Source organism: Poromitra crassiceps, assembly GCF_964638095.1.
Source record: "Poromitra crassiceps genome assembly, chromosome: 10".
NCBI classification, from domain to species: Eukaryota; Metazoa; Chordata; class Actinopteri; order Beryciformes; family Melamphaidae; genus Poromitra; species Poromitra crassiceps.
The window spans coordinates 51,373,527-51,392,008 of record NC_139631.1 but is presented as its reverse complement, the minus strand read 5'-3'; the positions used below and the strand labels follow the sequence as shown (position 1 = coordinate 51,392,008).

At 46.7% G+C, this 18,482-nt stretch overlaps 1 protein-coding gene across 1 annotated transcript in view; it reads left to right on the top strand.

Annotated features, from left to right (window-relative positions):
• Window positions 1-442: 442 nt before the first annotated feature.
• Window positions 443-18,482, top strand: part of LOC310784532 (E3 ubiquitin-protein ligase DTX1-like) — a gene marked incomplete at its 5' end in the record, with an annotated part of 59,078 nt that continues 41,038 nt past the window's right edge. The window contains one exon of the mRNA XM_083645515.1: window positions 443-701. Within this exon, the coding sequence (XP_083501641.1) occupies window positions 443-701 (259 nt within the window). The remainder of the gene's footprint in view (window positions 702-18,482) is intronic.

The window sequence follows — 18,482 nt, the reverse complement described above, 5'->3', positions numbered from 1 at the left end:
GTCGGTATAGCAATAACTCATGGGGACACATCACAGCATTTCCTGCCCAGAGTGTGTTCTTACAGTATGTGTTCCTCTGCTTTTCTTTAGAGAGAGTAGCCAGTGGACCTGCTGCTGACCTGCTGTGGTTTGCTGTGGAGGTGTGAGGCTGCTACAGCTGCAGATACCTTCATCGTCATCGTCGTCACCTGCCAGACACGGCCAGCCACCAGGGGACATCGGCTGCTTTTGGCTGATCAAAGAGGTGGCAGTCAGAAAGGACCTGTGGAGGATGACTCCGGTTGAGCTGCTGGCCTGAACTGAGGACTGCCAGACCCATTGCTGATTGGAGCGTTTATGGTCGGCGCGGCGGGCGATGTTTCGGTGTGTCAGCTGACTGAGCGGGTCGTAGCGCTGCTCTAGCCCGGGGGACGTAGCCGACAGCCCCGACCGCAGGAGGGCGATGGCTCGTCCGGGCCACGGGGTGCTGGTGTCGGTGAACGGGCTCGGCTACCCCCCCCAGAACCTGGCCAGGGTGGTGGTGTGGGAGTGGCTGAACGAGCATGGGCGCTGGAGGCCCTACAGCGCCGCCGTGTGCCACCACGTGGAGAACGTTCTGAAGGGAGATGCCCGGGGAACCGTGGTGCTGGGCCAGGTGGATGGCCAGCTCACTCCTTACATCATTGACCTGCAGTCCATGCACCAGTTCAGACAGGACACAGGTAAGAGAGTTCACCATCTGTCTTGACTACACTGTGGTAAATCTAGCTTGGGACTTGCGTCAATGAGCCACAGGTTGAGCTGGGAGGTGTTGCTCCAGCAGGAGACAAAGCTCTCAGAGGAGCGTCTCTGAGGGGCATCTCTGAGGAGCGTCTCTGAGGAGCATCTCTGAGGAGCGTCTGTGCTCACAGATGAAAAACAGGTGTAGCAGCACTTGAATCATTCAGGAGTGTCTGTACGTTGCTGCTGCTGGGAAGCCGTGACCTTGCCAAAGGTCGCCCTGTTGGAGGGGCTGTGCATTTATCAAGCAAACCATATGGCATGCATCCATAATGCTCTGTATAATGTTGTGATATGATATGATATATGATATCATATCATATATGCATTATTCTCTGTATAATGTTGTGTATTATTATGTGGTCAATGTGTGTGAATGTGTTGAATGTATGCTTTTCTATAGGCTGCTTGTACTGTATTATGTTTCTGTTATTTGTATTACATGTTTTTATGCTATGGACTCTAGGAAGAGATCCAAACAAAACGAGCTATAGGTTAGTCAGGTTAGGCCTGTAGCACAGTGGGAAGAGCATGGCACTAACAGTACCGTGGTTCGGGGGTTGGATCCAACTGGGCCACCCATGCTAACAATGAGTGCTCTCATAAAAATGTCGACCACATTGAAGATGTTTGTTTAGAGTGGAGTCAGTCCACCTGTGTTTGGGTCTAATTCTCTCCCATGACACCTAGCTTCTTAAATATGAGCAGATGTTTTGGCTTGACTTCACCAACGCTCAACAGTCTCTGTCACTGTGCACTGAGCGTGGCTGTAATGTTAGCTTCCTGCTGTCGCAGTGTTTGAAGGAGAGATGTGTGGAGGGTTTAGACATGTGTTAGGATAGCCTCAGACACATCTTAGTGTTTGAAGGAGAGATGTGTGGAGGGTTTAGACATGTGTTAGGATAGCCTCAGACACATCTTAGTGTTTGAAGGAGAGATGTGTGGAGGGTTTAGACATGTTAGGATAGCCTCAGACACATCTTAGTGTTTGAAGGAGAGATGTGTGGGAAGGTTTAGACATGTTAGGATAGCCTCAGACACATCTTAGTGTTTGAAGGAGAGATGTGTGGAGGGTTTAGACATGTTAGGATAGCCTCAGACACATCTTAGTGTTTGAAGGAGAGATGTGTGGAGGGTTTAGACATGTGTTAGGATAGCCTCAGACACATCTTAGTGTTTGAAGGAGAGATGTGTGGAGCGGTTTAGACATGTTAGGATAGCCTCAGACACATCTTAGTGTTTGAAGGAGAGATGTGTGGAGGGTTTAGACATGTGTTAGGATAGCCTCAGACACATCTTAGTGTTTGAAGGAGAGATGTGTGGAGGGTTTACACATGTTAGGATAGCCTCAGACACATCTTAGTGTTTGAAGGAGAGATGTGTGGAGGGTTTAGACATGTGTTAGGATAGCCTCAGACACATCTTAGTGTTTGAAGGAGAGATGTGTGGGAGGGTTTAGACATGTTAGGATAGCCTCAGACACATCTTAGTGTTTGAAGGAGAGATGTGTGGAGGGTTTAGACATGTTAGGATAGCCTCAGACACATCTTAGTGTTTGAAGGAGAGATGTGTGGAGGGTTTAGACATGTGTTAGGATAGCCTCAGACACATCTTAGTGTTTGAAGGAGAGATGTGTGGAGGGTTTAGACATGTTAGGATAGCCTCAGACACATCTTAGTGTTTGAAGGAGAGATGTGTGGAGGGTTTAGACATGTTAGGATAGCCTCAGACACATCTTAGTGTTTGAAGGAGAGATGTGTGGAGGGTTTAGACATGTTAGGATAGCCTCAGACACATCTTAGTGTTTGAAGGAGAGATGTGTGGACGGTTTAGACATGTGTTAGGATAGCCTCAGACACATCTTAGTGTTTGAAGGAGAGATGTGTGGAGGGTTTAGACATGTGTTAGGATAGCCTCAGACACATCTTAGTGTTTGAAGGAGAGATGTGTGGGAGGGTTTAGACATGTTAGGATAGCCTCAGACACATCTTAGTGTTTGAAGGAGAGATGTGTGGAGGGTTTAGACATGTTAGGATAGCCTCAGACACATCTGATGCCTGAATTATTCTTCACGTCACATTTAGCTACACGACTAATGCATCACTGTGCTTCAGTCAATTAAGAATCAGGGGCCACATTACAGAAAAGATATAGCAAAAGGTTTGATTCCACAGCAAACAGTGTGTTTGCATGGCATCAGGTTTGATTCCAGAGTAAACACAGTGTGTTTGCATGGCATCAGGTTTGATTCCAGAGTAAACACAGTGTGTTTGCATGGCAACAGGTTTGATTCCAGAATAAACACAGTGTGTTTGCATGGCATCAGGTTTGATTCCAGAGTAAACACAGTGTGTTTGCATGGCATCAGGTTTGATTCCAGAGTAAACACAGTGTGTTTGCATGGCATCAGGTTTGATTCCAGAGTAAACACAGTGTGTTTGCATGGCAACAGGTTTGATTCCAGAATAAACACAGTGTGTTTGCATGGCATCAGGTTTGATTCCAGAGTAAACACAGTGTGTTTGCATGGCTGTCACTTGGACTGCCTGTAAGGAGCTGCCTGGCTTGATGTCTCTTGTTGCTGTTGCCGTCATCGTCTCCCCCCAGAGCAGCACAGGTGTCTGGCCTGAGTGGCTGTGGGAGGAGCCACAGAGCAGCACAGGTGTCTGGCCTGAGTGGCTGTGGGAGGAGCCACAGAGCCATTTGGTAGCCATCAGCATGGCGCTGCAGCTAGGCCTGACGTTTATGGCTCCTCGTTGGGCTGTTGGCTGTGCTGCCTTCCCCCTCGGCCGGGATCAAACTGTCACAACAGGCCTGATGAATGGCAGCCCGGACACGGGTGGGGGGGGGGGGGATCAATACAGCATATTATTGCGATATTTTCTGTGGCAATATATTGTATCACATGAATGCCAAGTATCACAATATTTTATGATATAAATTGTCAGGTGCATCATGCAACATTTATGACTTCATTTGGTTTTTATGACGGTGTTGGTCAGTCTGTCTGCTAACGACAATCCCATTTTGCTGCAATAAAAACGATTGAAGTGAAATGAACAGAATGAACAAAATGAACAGGCCGGCGTTAGAGTCAGTTTGTAGTCATCTGTGTCGGTCCGATGAGCAAAATAACAGCAATGTTAATGTCGTCAGTATTGGCCAAAAATGTTCATATTGAGAGGAAACAATGCGATAAATCTAGGATGTATGGGGCTTTTCCAAATGTATTGGAAATAAAGAAATGCATAACTTTTTTCAAATTCAAAGTGTTTACATGTGTTTTTCCAGTATTTACCAAATTTGCTGATCATAGAAACTTGTTTTTGTACAAATAGTAAATTTGGTCTCGGCCATAACAGCAATGTTAATATCCGTTATCGGTATTGGCCAACATTTTAATGCATCCCTAAAGTGTGTGTGTGTGTGTGTGTGTGTGTGTGTGTGTGTGTGTGTGTGTGTGTGTGTGTGTGTGTGTGTGTGTGTGTGTGTGTGTGTGTGTGTGTGTGTGTGTGTGTGTGTGTGTGTGTGTGTGTGTGTGTGTGTGTGTGTGTGTGTGTGTGTGTGAGAGAGAGAGTGATGGTGCATTCTGCCAGCTGTGCTAGCTGTGGCGTTACTGTCCTCTCCCTGCAGGCACTATGGGAGTGCCCTGCTCTCCTGTGGCTTTGGGAGGAGCACCCTTGGGTGGGAACCAGGCCCAAACAGAGCAGGCCCACTCTGGCTAATGAGACAGCACCTCTAGTTGAACTCCACAGCTCCCTGTAATCAGTGCATGATGACGACAGCACCGGCACCACAGCCCATGCAGTGGACCGGCACCACAGCCCATGCAGTGGGGCCCTTCTCTGTGAAAAGTAGCCTCGACACATCTGTGACTCGTTGTCATTCAAAACACAGGCCACCGAGTTCATCTCAACACGGCTTCTGGTGAAGAATCAGAACCTCCAGGATTTTCTTTTGGCTATAGCAATAATTAATGCTAATTCAATCAATCTCTGCAATATTTGCGGTAGCTTGCAACTGTTCAAAATTCCTGCGATTTCTCTGCAAAAAAAACTGCAAAACAGGTTCCTCGACTTGCAATTTTTGCAAGTTTCCGCAATTTTACAGCAAAAGAAAACGCATACAATTCACAAATTGCATTGCAAGTTTTGAGGAAAGCCGCTCCAAATTCTAGCGTTTTCAATTGCAACAATCACAAAAGAAAATAGAAATAAAAATAAAAAAAACTCTGGAGGTAGTGAAGAATACTAGCCTGAGATAAGAAGGGAATGTGGTGTGGAGGTGCTTTATATACAGCATGTGTGTGAGGGAAGGCTTAGAGGTATATACAGTATGTGTTGAGGAATATCTGGCTACAGGCAGGGTGAAGGGCTGGCTCCTGGCCATGGAGGATCGATCCATTCCACTCCCCAGAGGGGTGTTTGAAGCTCTAAACACTGCTGTAGTGTGGACTGATCCCCTTTCACTCCACCCACTCCCACAGCAAAACACACAGGCTTATCTGCCATCTCCATCACACACCATCACACAGCATCTCCATCACACACCAACACACACCAACATCTCCATCACACACCACCACACAGCATCTCCATCACACACCAACACACACCAACATCTCCATCACACACCACCACACAGCATCTCCATCACACACCACCACACATCAACATCTCCATCACACACCAACACACACCAACATCTCCATCACACACCAACACACACCAACATCTCCATCACACACCAACACACACCAACATCTCCATCACACACCAACACACAGCATCTCCATCACACACCAACACACACCAACATCTCCATCACACACCACCACACAGCATCTCCATCACACACCAACACACACCAACATCTCCATCACACACCAACACACACCAACATCTCCATCACACACCAACACACACCAACATCTCCATCACACACCAACACACACCAACATCTCCATCACACACCACCACACACCAACATCTCCATCACACACCACCACACACCAACATCTCCATCACACACCAACACACACCAACATCTCCATCACACACCAACACACAGCATCTCCATCACACACCAACACACACCAACATCTCCATCACACACCAACACACACCAACATCTCCATCACACACCAACACACAGCATCTCCATCACACACCAACACACACCAACATCTCCATCACACACCAACACACAGCATCTCCATCACACACCAACACACACCAACATCTCCATCACACACCAACACACACCAACATCTCCATCACACACCAACACACACCAACATCTCCATCACACACCTACACTAGCTGATGGATTTCACTATTGCAGCTATTGCTTCTTCTGCTTCCTGGCTTTCCAGTGTGTTGACCTCTTCCATGTTGTCCCGTTGACGGAGAGGCTCCACACAGCATGAAGGCTAGTGAACATCATCATCCTCAGAGGCTGCTAAATCAGAGAGAATCGGGAGAGACATAGAACATTTCACTCGAACCAAAACTTAACTTTAAAGCCGCATATTTTTTTACATTTTGGTCCGAGTCAAATGTTATGTGATCGCTTCTTTTTCTAAATATATCTGTACCGTTTGGTTTGAACAAGTAAAACTATTTTTATAAGCATTTTATGAAATGTGTATGGGAAAATAAATGGCGGATGAAAATCTCTGGTACTGTGCTGAAGCAGGAAGTGACGTTCCACTTTGGCTCTCTGTACAACGCTCTGAATCACACACCAATAATGTACAGTAAGCAGTGACATAAGGGTTGGCAGCAGGGCTGACTACTGTGCCAAACTGTCCCTTTTTTAATTCACACGCACACACGCACACGCACACACACACACACACACACACACACACACACACACACACACACACACACACACTTTCTGTCTAGTGAGAAGCTCCTCCTCATGGCCTGCTGACTGCTGACTAATGACGGTAGGAAAAGTGTGAAGGAGAGAGGAGATGTCTGTGGCCTGGTGTGTTTGGCGTCGAGGTGACAAACAGCAGTGGTGTCTGTGGTCTGGATGCTGCCTGTAACTTGCTGACGGTGTAGTCAGTGCTGCTGCACATACGCTGCTTGCTTGGGCAGTGCGGTGTTTGTAGTGTGTCTGTACGACACGTACTGTAGTGTGTGACTGTGTGTGGGAACAGTTTTGGTGGTCTGTGTGTGGGAGGAAGCTCGAGCACGGATTCCCGCTATGTACGTGCTAAAGATGAGGTACGCATCTAAGCTGTGAAATCCCACGTGCGTCCGAGAATAGAAAAGGTACCACTTCATTTTGAAAGCTACCGTTTTGTCTCTCAACAGTGTCTCAGTCGACTGGCAACAAGAATTGTTTCAGTAGATCATTGGTTCCCAAACTGTGTATATATCTATATCTACAGTATATATATATATATATTTTTTTTTTGTGGCAATTCTCTGCCAAACCACCAGAAGGAGCCCCGCCTGGTGGTTCACAAGAGATTTTTTTTTTTTACAGACAACAGTTTTTACATATACATTAACCTAGACTCTAGAGGAGTAGCCGGATTGGGCCGATTTTCGGAAATATCGCGATATTTGGGAAATTTCATAATTTTGAACATTTACTTTCAGAGGCTGCAGCAGGCTCAGTTTTAAAGCCAGAGTGAAGTTTCTGGTATCATATGAAACTAGAAGACTTAAGGAAACCATGTCATGCTAGCTTGTCAGGAAGGTAGCTAAATAACACTCCAAAGTTAGGCTACATTTTGACGAGGGGAAAAAAACATTTTCAAAGGGGTCCTCTTTTTCTGTGTGTGTGTGTGTGTGTGTGTGTGTGTGTGTGTGTGTGTGTGTGTGTGTGTGTGTGTGTGTGTGTGTGTGTGTGTGTGCGTGCGTGCGTGCGTGCGTCCGTCCGTCCGTCCGTCCGTCCGTGTGTCCGTCTGTCCTTCCGTCTAGAGTCTAGATCCTTATATTAGCGATGGGCACTGGCAGGGCATCTCTCCCCTCTCCTTTGAGCTTAGAATCCAGTGAGTCACCACCTTCTCTCTTCCCTTCCCTGCTGCTTAGAAGGGCTGGTCTGGGAGGTCACTGTCTGCTGCCTGAGACCACGTCTGTCTGTCTTTGTAAACCACTCTCCATCTCCAACAGCTGTTACCAGACCTCTCTTTGTTGTGGAGATGCCTCCTTACTAGTGTGGACAACCCAGGGCCTCAAATCAACTATTGCTCCCATCTTTTCAGTCCAGAGCCCTGTGCGCCTTTTCTTTGCTGACCTGAAGAACCTTGTTTTTGAGCGTGTAGACCTCCCGCTAACTTAATAACCATTTGTCAGAGAAGATCTGTTTATTCATAAAAATGTCACTGTCGCTTGAATCAACAGAGCGGTCACAAAATGTGATTGATGAGGGGAATATATGAATCCAGCTGTTCCATGGAAAGAGCTGACTTGACGTGACTTTATAGCTTGCCGGCTCTATAGTATGCAAACCAGATGTTAGGTAGCTGTCATGTTGAAGAGGGACAGAGTGTTCCTGCCTTTTGATCTACAAGAGCCTGTGGTCTAACGTTTGCAGAAAGCACGGTTTGACTGAGTCCAGAGCTGAGCTTTGAGCTCTGTTGATCACTCTGTGTAGATCACAGTAGATCACTCTGTGTAGATCACAGTAGATCACTCTGTGTAGATCACAGTAGATCACTCACAGTAGATCACAGTGCAGGGATGGCCTTATCTCCAAAGCATCGTCTTAATGATGAGAGATATTCATGGTTGTTCCAGTGTAAAGCTACTGTCACGGACAAAGAGAATCTTCATAAGATCTGAACAGTCTGTCACATAACAGACGCAGGAGCTGTATCCCCGCCGCTGTGTCAAGCCATTACTCAAACGCTGTCTGTGAGCAGCTAAGTACTTGTACTTACAGGATCTTAAGTACCACCATACTTGAGTTGACACCACAGCATGAAGCGTGTGAGAAAATATCAATATGTTAATATATTTCAAATTGTCCATGATGCTAAATTGAGGTCCTGCTGTTCAAACTGTGTTCCTGTGTTGTTGATTTTAACTAAATTCACACAGAATGATGTTTTGATTTTTGTTTTTTTGTACTTTTTAAAAACCTTTTTTCTGGTTAGTATCGTTCCAATCTCAACTTGATCTGGGAACCCAGAGTTGATCAGTCTGATGACTAATAAGACTCTGGGACAGACGGCCGATATTTCATTTAGCTATTTTGTGTCAGTGTTTTAGGTCCAGACGACATGTCAGCTAATCTCTATCAAAAGATAAATGCGTGTGAGACGTTGTGGGAATGTAAACCACAACGCAAGTGGAAGTGTTGGTGCGGATGTTGGCTCTACACCAAAACCCCCAAAATATCGTCCGTCTGTCCCAAGAGTCTTATTTGGCATCAGATAGTGCCCAGATTTATCTCTGCTTAATCCAACCCAGCAAATAGCAGCATTCTGATGAATGAATGAATGAATGAATGAATGAATGAATAGCATTGCAGCAATATGCAGGACATTTGCTGCTGCTCTGGGATGGTTGCAGATGGGCCAAGTTGCTCTGTCCTCAAAATAAACTTGTCGACTTGCTAGAGATCTGAATGCACGGTCACAGGCTGTCCCGGTGCCACACACACACGCACGCACTCACACACACACACACACACACACACACACACACACACACACACACACACACACACACACACACACACACACACACACACACACACACACACAGGACAACAATCACTTATTGTGATGGTTTGCACCTGGGCGCTCAGCAGAATATCAATGTGGCTCAAAACTCTCTGTGTCACCTGGAAACTGTGCTTCTGAATCCTGCTTCAGCGCCCCCCTCACCTCCACACTGTCACCCCCTAAACAGCCAGCACCCCCCTCACCTCCACACTGTCACCTCCTAAACAGCCAGCACCCCCCTCACCTCCACGCTGTCACCCCCTAAACAGCCAGCACCCCCCTCACCTCCACGCTGTCACCCCCCCTAAACAGCCAGCACCCCCCTCACCTCCACGCTGTCACCCCCTAAACAGCCAGCACCCCCCTCACCTCCACGCTGTCACCCCCCCTAAACAGCCAGCACCCCCCTCACCTCCACGCTGTCACCCCCCCTAAACAGCCAGCACCCCCCTCACCTCCACACTGTCACCCCCTAAACAGCCTCACTATTCCCACACTCACTATTCCCACACTCACTATTACCACACTCACTTACCAGTGCTTTTGCTATTTTGATTATGAAGCTTTCTCTGTGATCAAAACGAGTATAGAGTGCAAAATAAATTGAATTTCAAAGTTGACCCTCATCTGTTAAAGAATAATTAAGCCTTCCCAGAGAATCATAAATGATTTATTTATGCTGGTTCCATATAAATTATGTAGATTTCTTGCAGCTACTGTATTGCAGCCTCCAGAGCATGAAATCATCTGCCTATACTGATAACTACAGTGCACTGTGCACATTTCATTATTATGATACCTGATAACTACAGTGCACTGTAAACCTTTCATTATGATATGATACCAGAGTGCCAGTAGCCTACACAGTTTCCCATAACATCATTCATATTTCAGCTCATCGTTTTAATTCCCTCTTCTTTACCCCAATAGGCCCTTTTCACAGCAGCCGTTTTGAGGTGGTAAAGCAGGTATAACCAATAACATTAGAGGCCCTGACACTGCAATAATACCTACATAGAATGGAAGCATCATTAAATAGATACTCAACACTTTTTCCACTTTTTCTGCTGAAGATTAATGTGTATGTGAATTTAGCAGTGTTCTTGATGAATCCAGGTCAAAATCCTGACATTTACTGTAAATCTGAGTAATTCCTCATCTGTTCTCACGACCTTTGCATTTCCATACGATCCGAAAAGGCCAAATGCCAGGCCTCGATTCAAACTTCCCTCTCTTTCTATTGGCAAAGCTGATATGTGACGATTGAGGTTTGTGGTATCACCAACCCCTGCCCACCATCTCCACCCACCTCTCGCCCCTACGCCCCTCCCAGCCAAAGTCTATATAAGGAGCTGCACACGGCGCCTGCGCCTTGTGGCGAGTAGTAGATTGAGCAGGTGTTGAATAGAGAGATAGACGCAGAGATTTGTGGAGCGTTTTGATTAGATTGCATTTGAGTGTACATTGTAGTTGTGTGTTTGTAGTATTTGTAGGTTAGTTTCGTAGCCAGGGACACCTGCTTTACTTCCTGTTTTACCACCTCAAAACGGCGGCTGAGAAAAGGGCCTATTGACGGTTTTCACCAGAGCGCAACCCCACAGCACTTCCTTTTTCTCAGCATTCGGCAAACTGCAGAAATATTCACTCGACATCGTTACTTTTGTTTTCGCCGCTCAGCTGTATAGATGGTTTTCACAGAATGGTCAGTCCTGCACTTGAATGTTTCTTTTTCTTTTATGTCCATAGCAAACACTGCAACAGGAAGTGAGCGGGGCTTCAATTTAGAATGTTTTTGTTGTCAAGTTAAAACCGTCTATAGGACGAACATAGAGGCTGACTTGTGGAAAGTGCTGGGACGGTTGAGGGCCATTTTTGGATTTGTGAAAGCACTTTCTCCACGTGCCAGTGTTCCAGCTCTCCAGGGTTTGACCTTTGACCCCATCTCCATGTGCCAGTGTTCCAGCTCTCCAGGGTTTGACCCCATCTCTATTGGCCCATTGCCACCGCTGGTATCAGCGCGGCCCCGCCCAGCTCATCTCGCTTTTTAGTCTCATTCCACCGATCAAAAACGTGGGGTTGAGTCGGGGTTGAGTCGTGCTAGTTTTGGTCCCTGCTCTGTTGAGGTTCCAGCGCTGTGGACCCGGTACCATACCGTGACGTGAAAACACTGCAGACGACTGATTGGTCAGGCAGAATCGTGTTTACTCTATCTACTGACTGTCAATGCTGCATACCGGTTTAGTTATCTTCTGTTAATGTTTTTTCCATCAGTCTTTTGTGTTGCTGCCTTCGGCGCTGGTGAAATAAAATCGATCTCCTTGCTCAGCTTTAACATGACGGTGGTTTTCAATTGTTTTGAGAGAGAAAAAGTCAGCTCCTCGGGAAGCCCTTTGTTGTGTGTAACATCGGCTCCGCTAGGCCGCAGGCGGGGGTTTAGTGAAGCCGCGGTCTTGCCTGGTGAGTTGCCGCCGGGGTAGAGGCTTCCCTTCTCCCCGTCGCGCAACTCCTGTCCCCCGCGCAGTTGCATGCATGTGAGTTTGAGTAACAAAGTGATATCCATTCTCCTGGCCGATTGTCACATTTGCCCATGTACACTGTAGGTCATTTAGAGGCACCAGTATTTCATAATCAGTTTAAAAGTTCTGTGTATGGATTTAATTTTAACGTTATACGTTATAGCCTACTTCGGCTATGGACGGAGGGCAGATATGCGGTCGCTATGACGACCAGGTGTGGGCGGAGGCAAGTAAACTTGCTATGGAAACAGAGTCTATATCAAGTAGAGACAAGTAAGACCAGATCGAGTAGAGCTGTACTGTGCTGTTATATGTGGTGGAAATGAGCCATATGTGCCAGTGTTCCAGCTCTCCAGTTTTGATGAAGACTTGTGTTCAGGCCTCAGGCTGGATGAAGACTTGTGTTCAGGCCTCAGGCTGGATGAAGGCTTGTGTTCAGACCTCAGGCTGGATTAAGGCTTGTGTTCAGGCCTCAGGCTGGATGAAGACTTGTGTTCAGGCCTCAGGCTGGATGAAGACTTGTGTTCAGGCCTCAGGCTGGATGAAGACCTGTGTTCAGGCCTCAGGCTGGATGAAGACTTGTGTTCAGGCCTCAGGCTGGATGAAGACCTGTGTTCAGGCCTCAGGCTGGATGAAGACTTGTGTTCAGGCCTCAGGCTGGATGAAGACTTGTGTTCAGGCCTCAGGCTGGATGAAGACCTGTGTTCAGGCCTCAGGCTGGATGAAGACTTGTGTTCAGGCCTCAGGCTGGATGAAGACCTGTGTTCAGGCCTCAGGCTGGATGAAGACTTGTGTTCAGGCCTCAGGCTGGATGAAGACTTGTGTTCAGGCCTCAGGCTGGATGAAGACCTGTGTTCAGGCCTCAGGCTGGATGAAGACTTGTGTTCAGGCCTCAGGCTGGATGAAGACCTGTGTTCAGGCCTCAGGCTGGATGAAGACTTGTGTTCAGGCCTCAGGCTGGATGAAGACCTGTGTTCAGGCCTCAGGCTGGATGAAGGCTTTGTACCAACGAGGAGCAACTTCCCAATGAGGACATGACCCCCATTTTATTCCTGTTCCTGCCTCTGACATTTAGCCTCCACAAGCACGAGTTGATTCCCCAGAGAGCCTCCAAGACGCCTGGGTTCCTCTTAACAGCCTGGAAGAAGACCAGGGTCATCTTCAGCCTATTTATTATGTGTCTTGGCTCGGGAAAACGTCTTGTCTCATTTAGAAAAAGTCCACATCGTACGAATATGTCCATAAGAATAACTGAGGGAAAATTTGCCATTTAATGCTGAATAAATGTATATAATTTCCTTTCCTTTTTATCATTTATTTGGATAGGGACAGATACACCAACATAACATTTATCAAAAATGTCTGATGTCAACATTTGTGGCCTAAGCTAATTTTGCAATGCCCATCCCTAGATGTTATTAAAAGCACCTGTTAAAAGCAAAGTACAGTCAATTATACAATAAACATAAACAAGGATATCATAAAATTATAAACTCAGTCTAAACAATTGGTCAATCATAAAACATCAACAATCATACACAAAGGATATAAACATTATATATTCACATATATTCAGACTCTCTTGCGGTGCAGGGAGGGAGAGAGTCTGGCAAGTGAGACTACCTCTGATGAGAGCGGAGTTCATCTGACAGCCATCCAGTGTGTTAGAGAAGCCTGTGTCAGCAGCATGCTCTGTGTCAGCAGCATGCTCTGTGTCAGCAGCATGCTCTGTGTCAGCAGCATGCTCTGTTCATCCAGTGTGTTAGAGAAGCCTGTGTCAGCAGCATGCTCTGTGTCAGCAGCATGCTCTGTTCATCCAGTGTGTTAGCGAAGCCTGTGTCAGCAGCATGCTCTGTTCATCCAGTGTGTTAGAGAAGCCTGTGTCAGCAGCATGCTCTGTTCATCCAGTGTGTTAGAGAAGCCTGTGTCAGCAGCATGCTCTGTTCATCCAGTGTGTTAGAGAAGCCTGTGTCAGCAGCATGCTCTGTTCATTCCCTGCATGTTCTCCTCCAGCAGTCAAAGCTGTAAACTGGAATAATGGAGGCGTTTTCCCTTCTATTTGTCTGTTTATTTAAATACGAGCTGAAGTGACATCTCAGCGTCTGTGATGACGTATCCAAGTGAAAATAAACGTTGCTTTGACTGGAACAGGGTCGAGAGGCGGGGGACATGGTGTTATAGTGGGGTATTTGGATTCAGAAATCAGGGAAAGGGGGTACTTGGATTCAGAAATCAGAGAAAGGGGGTACTTGGATTCAGAAATCAGAGAAAGGGGGTACTTGGATTCAGAAATGAGGGAAAGGGGGTACTTGGATTCAGAAATCAGAGAAAGGGGGTACTGAAGCCAAAAGTAAATAAAGTAACAAGCCTCTTTAGTTGACGGGGGATAAGCAGCGAAAGTCCCAGATAATTAGCAAATGTCATACAGCAACACCCCGTCACTGTCCCACCATGCTGTCATGTGGCGACAAAGTGTGTGTGTGTGTGTGTGTGTGTGTGTGTGTGTGTGTGTGTGTGTGTGTGTGTGTGTGTGTGTGTGTGTGTGTGTGCGTGCGTGCGTGCGTGCGGTAGCCGGGCGTGACGGCACGGCACTGACACGCTAACGAGGCTCCTGCTGGACGGGATGAGGGGCTGCTGTGGTGCAAACTGGAAGTGATCAAACACACACACACAAAATATCAAGCTGTTTCAACATTTAATAGCTTAACTTAATTTAGCTTAATTTAATAAGTTAACATGACAGATATCACACACACACACACACAGTTGAAGTGTACACTTGTTATCATATTCAACAGATCTCTTTGTCCCACCACTTCTGATGTGCCCGCATACTCAAAAACAAACGCACACTCATGCCTGACACACACTCTGTACACACACACACACACACACACACACACACACACACACACACTGAGTTGGTGACGTCCACAGTCAGAAGGTTGTTTGAGGGTCTGTTGCATCACTGCAGCACAGGAGAGCTGGCAGGTGGAGAAGACTTCACTTCATTTTCTCAAGGATTCACCCCAAACCCCCCCCCCCCCCCCCCCTCTTCCAACTGCAAACTCTGCATAAGTTCAAGGTAACTGGCCGGGCCAGGCTGGGCTGTTGGTGTGGGAGATGGGGCTATATAGCCAAAACATTTATCAATATAAAATATTTCATATCGCTCAATATCAATAATTATTGATCATTTTAATTACCTATTTTTAATAAAGACCATGAGATTTTTTTTTTTAAACACTATATTTAACCAGCTTATTTATCAAGGCACACAGATAATAATTGTAATGTTAAAGGACAACTTCACGGAAAAACAATGTTGATTTATTTAACTTGAATAACCGTTAACAGTTTTCAGATATGTGTGAGATCATGTGCGAAATAAATCAGCACGGTTTTTCGGTGAAGTACTCCTTTAACACAACAATTAAAAATGCACAAATTGAATGTTACAACTGTGTAATAAATATGTTCCGGTGGAAACTTTGAGGATTTGTCTGTTTGATTGGCTGTTTGTGTGTCACTCGTAGCACGCTCCATTATCAAGGGACATATATCGATATATATCAATATATATTGAACTATTTCCTTATTGTATTGATAACGTGTCTATTGGCAATCGATCAGTAATCCACCCAGCCCTCGTGGGAGAGATTGGAGAGTTTGGAGAGTTTGAAGGGGGTGAGGATGGCTGCAGTGCGACTTCAGACACTTTCCTCACCACTTTGTCTTGCTGGCAGCAAAAGTGTATCAGTGGGGTCCGCTTTACCGCAGTGTTTAGTTCACCTTCTCAGCTCGGGCAGGAGTGAGACATCTTCCGTTTTATTGTTCTTTGGCAGGGCACCTCTGTTCATCACATGACTCCCTCTCTCTCCCTCCATTCCTCCCTCTCCCTTCCTCCATTCCTCCCTCTCTCTCTCTCCCTCTCTCCTCCCTCCCCCTCTCTCCCCTCTCTCCCTCCCTCTCTCCCTCCCCCTCTCTCCCTCCCTCCGTCTCTCTCTCTCTCTCCCTCCCTCTCTCCCTCCCCCCTCTCTCCCTCCCTCCGTCTCTCTCCCTCTCTCTCCCTCTCTCCCTCTCTCCCCTCCCTCTCCCTCCCTCCCTCTCTCCCTCTCTCATTCTCCCTCCCTTCCCTCCCTCCCTCTCACCCTCTCTCCCTCTCCCTCCCTCTCTCCCCTCTCTCCCTCTCTCCCTCTCCCTCCCTCTCACCCTCTCTCCCCTCCCTCTCCCTCCCTCTCTCTCCCTCTCTCCCCTGTCTCCCTCCCTCTCTCCCTCCCCCCTCTCTCCCTCCCTCCATCTCTCTCCCTCTCTCCCCTCCGTCTCTCTCCCTCCCTCCGTCTCCCTCCCTCTCTCCCTCTCTCTACCTCTCTCATTCTCCCTCTCTTCCCTGCCTCCCATCCACCGGCATCTTCTCAGCTTTTGTTCATCCATCACGTTTGGCTCCAAAGAGACGATGGCGCTTGAAAGAGACGAGCGCGCTTAAGGGAATCCAAGCTGCTATTCAGTAGTGGCTCATTATAAACTGAACTGCAGTGCATTCTGGGAAAACCAGTGTGTCCTCTTGAAATGAGCTGTAACATGTGATTTGCTGATTTGCGGCCATATTGTTACCAAGCGGCAAGCTCGGGCTTGGACAGATGAAGCCTATGCAGAAGTGATAAAAAACTGCAGTTCCTCAAATGGCCACTTGAGGCTGGCTCCAAAAGGGAGGCGTTCCCCCACTCACCCCATGTTAACATGCCCGTCTTTACCACAGGATTAAACATGTTTACAGCCTGGTTTTGCTCTCTACGGTTTTCAACTGTATGTGGGGAATTGTTACATAACTCACCCGTTTAGAGTCAAATAGACTATACAAAAAGACTGTTTTGGGCGTGATTGACAGGTCGCCTGTCCAGTGATTGCATAGCTTGCCAGTCACGGACCAATAGCAGGCAGGTGCAGTTCTGTGGGAAAGCCCTGATCTTGCGTGATCTGTGCAAGAACCAAGATGGCAGCCGCCAAACACCAAACTGGAGGCAAATCGGGAGAGCACAAAGCAATAGACCTTATTCGCTAACCCTGGACGGCACCATATTGTTGACATACCGTCCTGCGCGCACACAGCCTACAGCTGACAACTAGTAACAGCCTTATTGTCATTTCTGTTCCATTACAAAATAGCGATAGTGATGACAGCAATAAAAAAACCAGAGTTGTTGTTTGTATGCTGCCGTTAATGCCTGTAATAATAAACAAAAGAAAAAACGAGGTGAACAGACTTTGCTGTGAGGAGCTGTCAGAAAGTTTCACCTGTCTCTCCCAACTATCCACACCTCTCCTGTGCTGCTGTATCCTCCATCTCGCTCCCTTCACGTCTGTGGACGGTAGAGATAGAAACAAACCACGGGGACTTTATTGCTGTCATTACTACAGCCGTGTGTAACGCAGGTCACCATCCGAACACAATTGGAACGATACAGGTAACGCTAACGGCGGCTAGCTTCCTATAAACGCTGCTCCACATAGGCTGTCACTTGAAAGCTGCAGCGCTATGTCGAGAACATGGCGGCGGTGGGCGTGCCCGTACGTGAATTACGTCAATCGAATAAGGTCTATAGGAGATGTCACGGTGACTCTGTCCATATTTGTTTACACGGTCTACAGTATGATTGTTAGGTATATATAATGCTGTTAAACAGCTTAATTTACACAGTCTATAATGTTGAACCAGCTTCATACCAGACTGTCAGCCTCATTCTGATGCTCTCTGATCTCCGCTGATTTGTTAACGAGCAGATAATGCTCTTGCAGATCCCAGAAGATCTTCCCATCTTTGATGTACACGTATGACATTGAGCGTTTGAACACGTGGGAGGTGTTAACATCTAGAGCCTCGATATCACGCGTGTACAAGTTGAAGTGTACACTTGTTATCATATTCAACAGATCTCTTTGTCCCAGATGTTTTATTATGATTATGATGCATTTTTTATGCCCTCCACAGTATTCTGTCTCTTCGTCCTCTCGAATAGCTGGCTGGGGTTTATATTGTTTGTGAAGGCCCTTTTCGGGAGATGAAAGTGAAATTTTTCTTTCAAGCTTTTTGCTCTGGGGGTTATGGAAAACATCAAACGCGCTTCAAATACATTATTGGCCCATACTGTAGCGTCTATTAGAATATTCACCATGCCTTCACTATTCACATGTATGAAGACTATATGATGATAATTCATGCACTGAATAACGTTCTGGACACTGATGTTCTGTTGCTTACAGCCCGTTAAGCAGTTTGTACTGACAGCATGTTTTTACAAAGGCAGGCTGCTTCTGGATGCCTGTGTCTAGATATACTATAGTATACTGTATAGAGTCAGTGGCTTGACAGTATAATCGTATTATATAGTATTATAATATATAATAATACTAAGATGGTATATTGCTGTATCGAGTGTTCAGGGAAAGGTATAAGTAGGAAGGTTTTTCCACAGGGGCAACTTCCTCCCCATCTCCCCCCCCGAGGGACGGCCTCC